Genomic DNA, 12,298 nt, shown 5'->3' with positions numbered 1-12,298 from the left:
TGCACTGGGCAAATATTGGCTGGGATACGGTTTTGAAGAAAACATTACCTGGCTATTCCCTCCAAAGATATGGAATAGCTTTAGCATCTTCTGTTGCTGATTTACCAGGAGAACAACTGTTTTCTTTCATGGGTCATGCAGCTAAACTTTCTTTACATCTGCTTGAAGAGGAAGATAGCGGCCTAGGTTTAACGAATGAATTGAAACTTGAGGCAGTTACATAATCAATTCTGACCTGAACCCATGACTTCCTGTCTCACTAGCAAGAGTGTTACAACTCATGTTGAGTTTGAAGATGAGTTCGGTGTCAAATGTCGTATAATTGACCCAGAAAAGCATATAATGCTTTTTTAATACATTTCAATACATTATCATTAAAATTATTATTCCTCCCTCTCAGGGCACAAAGAAACGCTCTCAGCTAGACTTGGAACTTGAAATCGAGAACATGGGAGCCCATTTAAATGCATACACATCTAGAGAACAAACAGTGTATTATGCTAAAGCATTTTCTGAAGATCTGCCCAGAGGTGATTCATTTAAGATCTAATTATCTTTTGAACCTGAATACTGTAGCACATAAAGGTTCTCTTATTTTAAAGAAAACTGTAGTTTATTGAATTAAATTTCAATTAAGGCCTTTTCAAGTAAGTGAAGGAGATGCATTCCCCACCCTTACATAAAGGGTTGTGTGCTTTTTAATCTGAATTCATTGTGAAAATAATTAACATTTTGTTTCCAGAAACTTCAAACATTTGTCTACTGTTGAAACATGATCTGCTTTGTAATACTTTTACAGAGTTCAATGAAGGGAACTTGGTCATTAGAACAGCAGGTTTAAACAATAAATCTACATTTGTTAACCATATTTTATTTGATGCTTTGGACACAGCTGTTGAAATCCTTGCAGACATTATTCAGAACAGCACCTTGGGATCAGCTGAGATTGAGCGTGAGCGAGGAGTTATTCTAAGGGAAATGCAAGAAGTTGAAACCAACCTGCAGGAAGTAGTCTTTGACTATCTGCATGCCACAGCATATCAGACAACGGCTTTAGGCCGAACTATTCTGGGACCTACAGAAAACATCAAGTATGTATTTGTATTTTTTAATAGTTATCTTGAATTATCTTCCCTCGCTTTTGCACTCAATAAACTTATTATTGTACAGATCCATTACTCGAAATGACCTAGTGGAATATATCACAACACACTACAAAGGACCAAGGATGGTATTGGCTGCTGCTGGAGGTTAGAACATTTTCAGTTGATTCTTCCAATACTAAATTATTGTAAATCTGATACCGTTGCATCACAATTCCTTTGGGAAACAGAAAATATGGTTTTAGCGCGTTTTCATTTCTTTTGCTATGATATGTAAATTTACTTAGGAGAGGGTATGTTAAAGTGGACAATTGGGTAAGAAGCATAGCTCCTGAGCATGTCTGTGAACTTTAAAATGAAGCTTAATTTTATCATCAATATTTGCGGAGAATTTTAAGATATTAAAGGGAATGTGGTGTTTACTTTCATCAGAGATTTAAATGTATGGAGTTTCCCTCATTGCCTATGATTGAATTGTATACTCAGAAATGCTTTGAAGTGTGTTATGCACTACAAGTGCTTTCTTTTCGCACGCTAAAAAGAAACCCAGGTATTTGGGGTTAAGAAAATCTGTTGTACAGAAGAAAATGTCAGTAGGAATGCTAACAATTAGTATTCCAGCCTTAAGGAGAGGAACCATCAGCCATATTTTACAATCCAATTATTATCTGTCAGTCCTTGCTGGAAATGAATACGTGATGAATGTCAGCTGAGGATAGGATTGGACTTTATTGTACTGCTCCGTTAGCAGTTCTTTAGCCTGCGACACTGTTACAGCTCTCACATGAATAATGACCAGTTAGGTAAGATAATTGTAGGTGATCAGAAAAGTGAATACATCAGGCTCACCCAAACAAGGAGCCTGACAACTGTAGGATGGGGGGAAAAAAATAAATTGCTTGACGTACAGGTATTTAAGTGTGAGCTTTGCTTAGATCGTATATGTTCTCATAATCAACTGTATGGAATATGTATGATAACCCCAGAAATTAATTATATTAATTGAATATTTTTCTGTCTGTATTGCCAACATAGCTGCACATTTTCAGTTCTCAAGTTTGAATTCCTCTTTGCAGGAGTGGATCATGATAAATTGGTTGACTTGGCAAAGCATCATTTTGGTAATCTATTAACAACCTACGATGGTAATACCACACCAGACCTGCCTCCCTGTAAGTTCACAGGAAGTGAGGTGTGTACATAAAGATCTAACATTTCATAAAACATGCATGACTGAACATGTGAATAGTTTACTAGCTACCATTTCCCTCTGTACACAGATTAGTTGTGAAAGGTAGCTCTGATGGAACCAGTCGTGTTTTTTTCACTTTGAGTGTGGCTTTGTATACTTCCTTGTGACCTTACAGAGGTCTGTAGCATCCCTATGAGAATTGAGAGCATGATGCAAAGTGGATCACCAGCTGATAGACCACCTGGCTAGCTACTGTCTACCTTTTTTCTCACTCTTTCCAGTTGTTAGTGTGTCATCTCTTCACCCTAATGAAGCATGACAAATGTACTTATTATTGTGATAAAATTGGGAAAGCAAAGAATTGAGTGAGTTATTTGATTAATCACTATGAAATTTTGCTTTATTGCACAACTGTGTATAAGCTTGCACTCTGAATGTCAACTGGTAAGTGGGGAGAAAACAGGCAAGGCAGAAACCAACAATTTTTGGTAACTACTTGGACATTCTGTGTAGTGAGTTTTAAAGATTGTACCGATCACATACTTTATATTGTGTTGCTCTAAGAGTTTTGATTGAATAGTGGAAATCTTTTAATTCATCTGTGTAGGTTTGAGTGACTCTTGGAACTACATGTTCATTCATGAGAGCTGTGAATTTCTGATTGTCTCAATAACTGAATGTTGATATATATTCTTCAAAATATATTTTGAAGTCCAGCCTATGGTGATGTGTAATCTTAGAATGCACAATTTATCTTCTTAACTCCCAACTCCGATTTTAGTTCAAATTGTATTTACATATCTTCGGGCTCATTGTTCAAGATTTTTTGTGATGATTGCAGCAGATATGCATTAAATGATAACTGATTTTGTTTACCAGATTCGGGTAAGAGATGACAAGATGCCACTGGCTCACATTGCAATTGCTGTTGAAGCTGTTGGCTGGTCACACGCAGACACTATTCCCCTCATGGTAGCAAATACCTTAATTGGTAACTGGGACCGTTCTCTTGGTGGTGGTGCGGTGAGTAAATAAGAAAATTCTAATAGTTTTATTTAGTGGAAGCCTATTAATAATGATTCTTGATTTTACTGATAATTATCTAGCTTGAAGACTTTGTTTTCAGAAAAGTGTACCTAATTTGCTAATAAACTATGATGTACTTTCAATGGTGATGGAGCGAAATGAGAATTCCACATTTGATAAATTCTAGCAGTACCAAAAAGTGGGAAATTAACTGTCATCACTTCAGCAGCTGCACTGAGACTTTCACTTTTAAATTTAGTCAATGTTTTGAAAATGTTAACTCTGCAGGTATCACAGAATTGAATCTGGTAGAATTCCACCATTCATTTTTTTTTGTCACTTTCTAATTTATGAAACAAACCAGTTGACTGATTATTCTGTCCATTTCATGGTAGATTTGGGCTATTGTATCTGACATAAAGATCAACAGTTGTCACCCACTAAAACCAGACCATTAGCTGGACAGTTGGTTTGTGATGCGGAGTGAGGCCAACAGAATAGGTTCAGTTCCCACACCGGCTGAGATTACCATGATGGTCTCCTGTACTTAACCTCTTCCTTTGCCCAAGGCATAATTAAATTACCACCAGTTGTGCCTCTTTAATGAAAGAGCAGTTGTATGTACTAAGGTAACTTTACAGCTAGTACATAAGAATTTTTGAACACCAACTTTCCAAACTACATAAGCGAAATAATCTTTTTTCTTTTGTCGCTATACAGTTTGAATTGCTTTACATAGTCTAGTTTATAATTGAGTAGGCTGTCTAAACAAACAATTTACTCTTTTTTTTGAAAACAGAACTTGTCCAGTAAATTGGCACAGATTGCTTGCCAGGGTAATCTCTGCCACAGTTTCCAATCATTCAACACCTGCTATACAGATACTGGTCTGTGGGGGCTTTACATGGTCTGTGAGTCCAGTACGATTGACAAAATGCTGCAGTTTGTTCAAAGAGAGTGGTAAGTACACGTTCATAGTCTACCATCAGTAATACTTTGTGACAATCATGACTTTTGTGTATTATGTTGATATCGGGTTATTGTTGTTTTAGAAAATTAAAGTTTGGGTATGATTATTCAGACTTCTGACAAACAAAATACCATTAATACATTAACATGCAATATTCTTCCAACCAGTATTTATACCAAATGTGGTTTTTTAAGGTACTTGCTGGCACAGTTTCCTGTAATAACCTCCAAGGTCTGGCCAATTGACCAGCCCAATGCATCAGCTTACCTATTGGAACGTGTGGAACCACCAAGCAGCTGTACACATCAGACAGAATGTTGCTTAATGTCTTGTAATAGCAAAGCAAATTGGCTTTGGAGAGGGCACAGTAGAGATTTGCTAGAATGGTTCCATTTTACAAGAAGGGTGGTAGAGAGAGACCAGGGAACAATAAACCAGTCTCCCACACAGTGGTAGAGGAGCTACTGGAGAAATACCAAAGGAAGAAGTTGAGGCAAGGTTTGATCAAGGATAGTCAGCATGGTTTTGTCAGTGGGAAGTCATACCCAGCAAATCTGGTTGAATTTTTTGAGGCAGTGATAAAGTATGTAAAGAAGCCCAAGGTATTTGGAGTCATAGAAATGCATGGCACAGAAACAAATCCTTCAGTTCAACTCATCGACGCTGACCAGATATCCGAAATTAATCTAGTCCAGCACTGGCTTATATCCATCTAAACCCTTCCTATTCATTGGCCATCCAGATGTCTTTTATATGTTGTATTTGTATCAGCCTCCTCTGCTAGCTCATTCCATACTTGCACTACCTTCTACATGAAAAAGTTATCCCTTTCAAATCTTTCCCCTCTCACTTTAAACTTGTGCCCTCTAGTTTTGGACTCTCCCACCCTGTGGAAAAGACTTGACCTATTTACCTTATCCATGCCTGTCATAATTTTATAAACCTCTGTAAGGTCACCCCTCTGCCTCCAATACTCCAGAGAAAATAGCCCCAGCCTATTCAGACTCTCCCTATAACTCAAACGCTTCAACCTGACAACATTTCTTATAAATCTTTTCTGAACCCTTGCAAGTTTCACACTGTCCTTCCTATTGTAGGGAGACCAGAACTGCACACAGTATTCCAAGTGTGGCCTAACCAATGCCCAGTACAACTGCAACATGACCTCCCAACTCCTGTACTCAGTGAACTGACCAATAAAGGCAAAGTACACCAAATGTCTTTTTCACTATCCTATGTACCTATGACTCCGCTTTCAAGGAACTAAGAATCTGTACCCAAAGGTCTCTGTTCAGGAGCACTCACCAAGACTTCACCATTAAGTATAAAAGTCCTGCCCTGATTTGCCTTTCCAAAATGCAGCGTCTCATATTTATCTAAATTAAACTCCATCTGATCAAGATCCCATTGTATTTGTTATAGTTTATATGGATTTCAGCAAGGCCTTTGACAGGTGCCATATGGAAAACTGACTTTTAAGAAAAAAAGGATAAAAACGTTTGGGATTCAGGATAACTAGCCAAGTTAGATCCAAAATTAGCCTAGTGGCAGGAAACTGAGGATGGTGGTAGAAGTCTATTTGTGTGACTGGAGTCTGGTGTGCAATGGCGTACCACAGGGATCTGTACTGTCCCTCTATTGTTTGTCATCCACACCATTTATGTGCATCACAGTGTGAGCGGTTTTTTGGGGGTGGGGGAGGTGGAGTTGATGATAAGTAACTTTCTGGCTCAGACAAAGATTGAATGGGTAGTTGACGGTGAGGAAGAAGGTCTTAGATTACAGAGTATAGTTAGATTGGTCAGAAGAGAAGATCAGTGGTACATGTAATTTAACCCCGATAAGTGAGATGATGCACTTTGGAACAAGTAATAAGACAAAGGAGAACTCAACTAATGAGTACTAACAGATTCTGGAAGGTGGCTGGACAGATTAATAGGGTCGTTAAGAACACTTGCCTTTGGTCATGAAAGAGATTATAAGAGAAGGGAGGTTATGTTGGAGCTATACTGAACTTTGGTTAGGTGACAGCTATGTTTGATCATCACACTGAAGGAAAGATGTGATTACATAGGAGGGATGCAGTGGAGATTTACCAGCAAGTTACCTAAGATGGAGCATTTTAGCTGTGAAGAGAGGCGGGATGAGCTCAGGTTGTTTTCTTTGGAGCAGAAAAGGTTAGTGGTGGTGGTGGAGGTGTATAAGATTGAGGGGCCCAGGCGGGTGGATAGAAAGCAGCTGTTCCAAGTTGAGGGGATTTGAGGAAACATTTTTTCACTGAGGGTGATGGGGGTCTGGAATGCCACAACCTTTAAAAAGTACTTAAATGTTATGACAATTCAGTTGTTCATCTAAGGCTATGGACCAAGTGTGTGAAAACTAGTTTAGATATTAGTATACTTTTGGCAATACAGACTGTTAAGGCCCAAAATGTCTCTTCTGTACTGTATGATTGAGTGATTATAGTTATGTGGACAGACTGGAGAAACTGAAGTTACTCTCCTTCAAATAGACAAAGACAAGAGAATGTTGATGATTAAAATAATTAAGCTTGCTGCAGATTACAGAATTTGGCTCATATCTTCCACGTGCCAGTAGGTCATTTTTCCAGCCGATGCGAGTTGCACATGGGGTCCTCCGCAGAATCCCAAGGAAATTTGGAATGTTTTCTTGAAATTAAATAGTTACACAGGAAAGATTAAACTATAATCTACATAGTATACTCTGAATTAACAGTTCAACTGACCCCATACTTAGCTCACAGAGAATCATAAAACTGTGCAGGAGGATGCCATTCGGGCCTTCAAATTTGCAGCTACCTCCAAAGATCATCCCACCCAGACTTGACCACTCCCCATAAGCCCACATTTACCAACTGCATGTCATTGGACTGTGGGAGGAAAACAAAGTATTTGGCACAAACCCACAGACGTGGTGACATGCAAACACCACAATCACCCAAAGCTGGAATTGCATCTGGGTCCCTTGCACTGTGAGACGTAAGTGCTAACCACTGTGCCACAAACTACACCTCCCTCAAGCCACCCAGACCCACTGCATAATTTACCTGGCTCCTTGACCCCATACCCTTACACATTTATTGTTAAGGAAGCCACTTTGACAGCAGCTATCAACAATTCCACACTTAAATTTCAAAATTGTGCAGGTGACTGCTGGTTGACCTTCACCTGACAGTTCTGCATCGTGTGTGTTTGGGAAGAATGGAAGTACAATTACAAGTCTGTGAAGGATACCTCATATGCCTTCCCTTTTATAAAGAGGGATTAGCAAGTAGCAATTGGTATAAGATGGAGATGGAGTTTCTAGAGCGGCAATGTTTCCAGTGTCTGAAAGGTCAGTAGTCAAAGGGTTCAAATAAAAGCCAACTGGCCAAAGAATGAGAGATAACATCAAAAACCTTTTACCCAGGGAGGTAGATGAGATGACAGCAGAGTGGTCACATTATTGGGCTAGCCTGGGCAGCTAGATCACTAATGCTCCAGGGTCAGAAATTCAATTCCCACCTTAGTAGGTAGTGAACTTAAAGATCAATCAGTAGATCCCATTGTCATTGAAGAACTGGTTCACCTAACCGCCTTTGGGGATGAAAGCTGTTACCCGTACCAGGTCTGACATATGTGACTCCAGATGTGATTCTGAAATTGCTTAGCTAGCCATTCAAGGCCTTGAGGGAAGGTCAACAAATGCTGGCCTTGCCAGCAATACTGACATCCCTTGAAATTAAAAGAAAGTGGTTAGGATTGGGACAATGACAGCGATATGGTGTCAAGAAAGGATTTGGTGAGTTCTTGGAAGGGTCTCTGATTTGGGTTACAGTTCAAAAATGCCAATAATTTGACAGGCCGTATGGTTTCCTTCTGCAGTCTAAGCTAAACTTCAGCTTTAAACACGTATCCCTTAAATATGCAGAACAGTGATCAGTAAAGTTGGTTAAATGTTTTTATTCCTAAAGCAAAGAATCAACTAAGATTAGTGCTGCAAATTATACAGTGAGTTTGTCATCACTACATAAAATAATTTTACCTTCTGTAGCATGTCAGTTTTATAACTTTGTTGCAGTAGTCATCTCTAATTTGGCATTAACAAAATTACAATCACGGTAAAGTGATGGCTACAAATTACATTGAGTGAAGACTGCACCAAAGTTGCTATGGCTACACCATTCCAAAAATATTTTGATCAAACGTCTTTTTTTACTCAAAGTTGATACCGATAATGGAGGTCAAATAAGTACTGCATCTGTCACTGGAATTATAATTTTCAAAGCCAATTATTTTGCATGTTTTTCTATTTCAGGATGAGATTGTGTACCAATGTTACTGACAGTGAAGTTGCAAGATCCAAAAACCTCTTAAAAACAAACATGTTGCTGCAGCTTGATGGTAAAAATAAGATCCATCTATTTGTAAAGTTTGTTATCCATGCTTTTTTAAAATATTAAGTTGTAATTGTAAAATTTCCAGGATCAACACCAATCTGTGAAGATATTGGGAGACAAATGTTGTGTTATAACCGAAGAATTCCAATCCCAGAGCTTGAAGCTCGAATTGAAGTAAGTAAACAAACTCTGCATGCTAAAATTCCACAGATTAAACAAAGTAAAAATGTTGAGGACTTGCCTTTGTGCAGTTGCTTTAAACTAAACAATGCTTTCCCCATTTTGAACCAGGCTGTGGACGCTAACACAATAAGGGATGTATGCACCAAGTATATCTACAACAAGTGCCCTGCAATTGCTGCTGTTGGTAAGTCGACATCAAGATAACATGACAGTCCTAAAGATGCTTTCAGTATGTTATATTGCTGTTTTTTTTTGTTCCAGGTCCCATTGAACAGCTCCCAGATTATAACCGAATTTGCAGTGCAATGTACTGGTTGAATGTGTAAATTACACAAGATAAATGTTTATATTCTATTAATTATAAAATAAAGAGACATTTATACTAGTTTTTGTCTTTTATTATCAAATAATCACATGCACAATGATAAAAGGGAGTAGCAACATCTCATTTCTTCGATCTAGCAGTATTAACTTGGTCTTGTGCAGCCTTCTTTGCTTTGACCATTTCAACAAGTTCCTGTAAAGTAAGAGCAAACAGTTCCAAATGCAGAAGTTAACTCAAAAGTTAGTTTTGAAATCAGGCCAGCAAATGATTTAACCACTACTGATGTTGTGAAACTAGCTTGTTGTACAAGTATGTTGCTTTTTTAAAAGTCAGTTAAAAAGGTAGAAACTTGTGTACCAACATGTAATAATATTTCAAGAGTGTTATGTTCACTCAGCTCTGTGCACTGCAAACATCTCTTGAAAAACATCCTAAAAAAAATCAAATGTTTAAAGGCCAAAGGTTTTGTTTACCTTGTATCTTTTCATGCAGTCTTTCTTTGTTCTTCCTGGAACAGTTGCTGCTATCTTTTCCCATCGTTCAGGGGTGTTTACTGGATAAGTCTTCAGTGCTTGTTCGAGAAGTTTCTGTTCTTCTGCTGTCCATGGGTTAATGTCACAACCAGGCACTAAAGCATAAAACAAAATAAATGTCTTCACTACTGGAGTAAAAATCCATATTGCAATGTGGCGGTTTCATGCTTCTAGTCAAAATTTGGCATCTGAGAAGCACTTTACAAATTTCCTGTCAACTGTACACTTCTGAATTCAATCTAAGTTAGATATCAGTCAATGTGAGAGCAAAGTTTGGTATTGCACCATGTAAGATCACGAAGGGGTGTGGGAAACTTAGAATTCAGGGCCATTATTTGGTACTCGCTACGGGATGAACTACTTGTTAAGTACTGTTTGTGAACAATAGACGCTATGAAATTATACATCAGTGGAAGTTGATGTCTTCAGGAAAGGGCGGCAAGTCAAATTCCATGCCAGCTAAAGCTGGAGCAGCTCAATTCTGTGACCAGTTGTCAATAATGGACTTATTTGTTTTCAACACTAGATTGTCCATTTGCTACACTAAAAACAAAGTCATAACTGCATGACATAGTTAACATTTTACTATGGTCACTTTAAATTGATAAGACTTCACAAGTATTCCAAACAGCTCGATTTACTAGCAATATTAGCAAGTGGTAGTTGCGGTAGCTTGAAAAGTAATCATAATAATTTGGAAGTATTGTGTGACATTTTTCCTAAAGCACATCGGAATACTAAATGTTTTAATGGCAACGCTGCATTCACTGTTCATGCTGAAATCTTTGTAAAGGAAAATACTGCAATTGATTTTGCATGCAGTTAAAAAATACAAGCTGTTTAAATTTTCAATGATGATTTTGGTATTGGAAATTGAACAATAATATACATGAAAAACATCAAGAAAATTAATGACAGATAGAAGTACTCCTTCAAAAACTCATGCAATCATAAATTAAGGGAAGGTGAATTTACAAATTCGTCCATCGCACTTTCAGGTTTTATTTAACTTTCCTGTCCTTAATAAAAACTCTTTATTGCTTGAATCACCAATTTACATACATACATCAGCTTTAAAATGTTTGTAAATTAATAGACTCTCAAAGAAATTATGTAGAGGTTGTTACCTCTTAAATGTCAGTTTTTTTCCCCCACAACATATTCATCATTTCTTACCTTCAAACCTCTCTGAAGGAGTTGCCTTATCCACTGCAGCAACTGTTGTACTATGGTCTTTATTGAACTTTTCAAATGCTTTTTTATTTATTTCATCTTTTTGTAAAGGATCTGAAGGACAAACAGAAATGATTATATTTATAGAACTTGGGAAAAAGCTGTATTAACAACTGAATTCATATAAAGTTAAAGAATATCACCTAAAAAATGTTTTTTAAGGTCTCTATATTGATAGGTGTTACCATGTCCATGTAGCATCACAGCTAATATTTCACCACCTAAACAATGACTAAAGCTTTTCAGATTTCCTATCGCCACTTTGACATTTTTGTCAAACGGTGGATAAGATTATCCTGAAGACCGAATGAAAAGAGATTCAGTATTTACCAAGTTTTTGTAAATTCTTGGCTTTGTTGATTACATCCTTGGCTGTTCTTTTGATTCCACTTGTTGAGTGTGAATTGATAAAATTAGCAATTACTTCCCACCTGGAAAAAACATCAATTCTATATGATTAATAGGATTATTTACTAGCTTTATGCTCTTTAGCAAACTAGATACAATATATTTTCTTTGATTTCAATGGAAATCAGAAGAGAAGGGAGAGAGTATGGTGGTGGTGTTTGTACATCCATCCATCCAAATACAACATTTCTTAATGTTTTAATTTATGTTACCAAGGCTGCAGTCTAAGTGTTGACAGGTCAGATGAATTTGGTACAATGGTGGGTTGTGGGAGATACCATCACAACCATAGTGTTAAACTGTTTCGTAGACAAGTTATTGGAGAAAATAAACACCCATGGAATAGCCATTTAATTTTTAGAGGATGAATGTAGAAGGGAAAAAAAAATCAAGTCAGTGATTCTTTAAATGAGGAATGATTAACACTTCCATATTAACACAGTGCTCGTCAGTAGGACTAACATAATTTTCTACCTTCACCACGCATTAGTCAATAAATGAACCAAGTCAGGTTCTGTAATTTTTGGAAATACTTAAATTAATCTTGACCTGATGCCACAGTTTTGTCAACCTTCCCTTACCATACTCCCACAACTTGCAACTTCATGTTTGGAAATCAATGGTTCCAAAAGCATTTTCATCTCTTTGAATACCTGTGCTGGATTTTCTGTTGCACAGACCTGCAGCAAGAGATGTTCTTAAAACAGTTATTTATGCAATTTTTTTAAAAACTGTGTTACCTTGCATTTGTTCCAGCAGGAAAGATATTTACACCTTTTATCAACAGCTGCAAGTCATCCTCTAGCCATGTTTTGCTTCCTCCCCCACATCCTGTGGCATGATCAGAGCTTTTTGTAGCCTGGCGCATTCGTGCTTCGGCTTCCTCCTTCTCTTTTGCTAACTGCGCATTCACCTCTTGGATCTTA

At 37.6% G+C, this 12,298-nt stretch overlaps 2 protein-coding genes across 2 annotated transcripts in view; one reads left to right on the top strand and one right to left on the bottom strand.

Moving 5' to 3' along the window:
• Positions 1–9,258, top strand: part of pmpcb (peptidase, mitochondrial processing subunit beta) — a 29,884-nt gene extending 20,626 nt beyond the window's left edge. Inside the window, exons 4-13 of the mRNA XM_048554232.2 lie at positions 401–530; positions 893–1,091; positions 1,171–1,250; positions 2,180–2,295; positions 3,175–3,318; positions 4,121–4,281; positions 8,609–8,694; positions 8,776–8,864; positions 8,982–9,057; positions 9,135–9,258. Coding sequence (XP_048410189.1) covers positions 401–530; positions 893–1,091; positions 1,171–1,250; positions 2,180–2,295; positions 3,175–3,318; positions 4,121–4,281; positions 8,609–8,694; positions 8,776–8,864; positions 8,982–9,057; positions 9,135–9,199 — 1,146 coding nt within the window. The 3' untranslated portion in view covers positions 9,200–9,258. The remainder of the gene's footprint in view (positions 1–400; positions 531–892; positions 1,092–1,170; positions 1,251–2,179; positions 2,296–3,174; positions 3,319–4,120; positions 4,282–8,608; positions 8,695–8,775; positions 8,865–8,981; positions 9,058–9,134) is intronic.
• A 12-nt stretch (positions 9,259–9,270) lies between these two features.
• Positions 9,271–12,298, bottom strand: part of dnajc2 (DnaJ (Hsp40) homolog, subfamily C, member 2) — a 51,659-nt gene continuing 48,631 nt past the window's right edge. Inside the window, exons 13-17 of the mRNA XM_048554231.2 lie at positions 12,113–12,294; positions 11,295–11,395; positions 10,908–11,018; positions 9,672–9,826; positions 9,271–9,390 (exon numbers count right to left, since the gene is read on the bottom strand). Coding sequence (XP_048410188.1) covers positions 9,319–9,390; positions 9,672–9,826; positions 10,908–11,018; positions 11,295–11,395; positions 12,113–12,294 — 621 coding nt within the window. The 3' untranslated portion in view covers positions 9,271–9,318. The remainder of the gene's footprint in view (positions 9,391–9,671; positions 9,827–10,907; positions 11,019–11,294; positions 11,396–12,112; positions 12,295–12,298) is intronic.

Source organism: Stegostoma tigrinum, chromosome 25 (assembly GCF_030684315.1).
Source record: "Stegostoma tigrinum isolate sSteTig4 chromosome 25, sSteTig4.hap1, whole genome shotgun sequence".
Classification (NCBI taxonomy): domain Eukaryota; kingdom Metazoa; phylum Chordata; class Chondrichthyes; order Orectolobiformes; family Stegostomatidae; genus Stegostoma; species Stegostoma tigrinum.
Note: the sequence above shows the minus strand (reverse complement) of the source record. Positions and strands in the feature narration are given on the sequence as shown.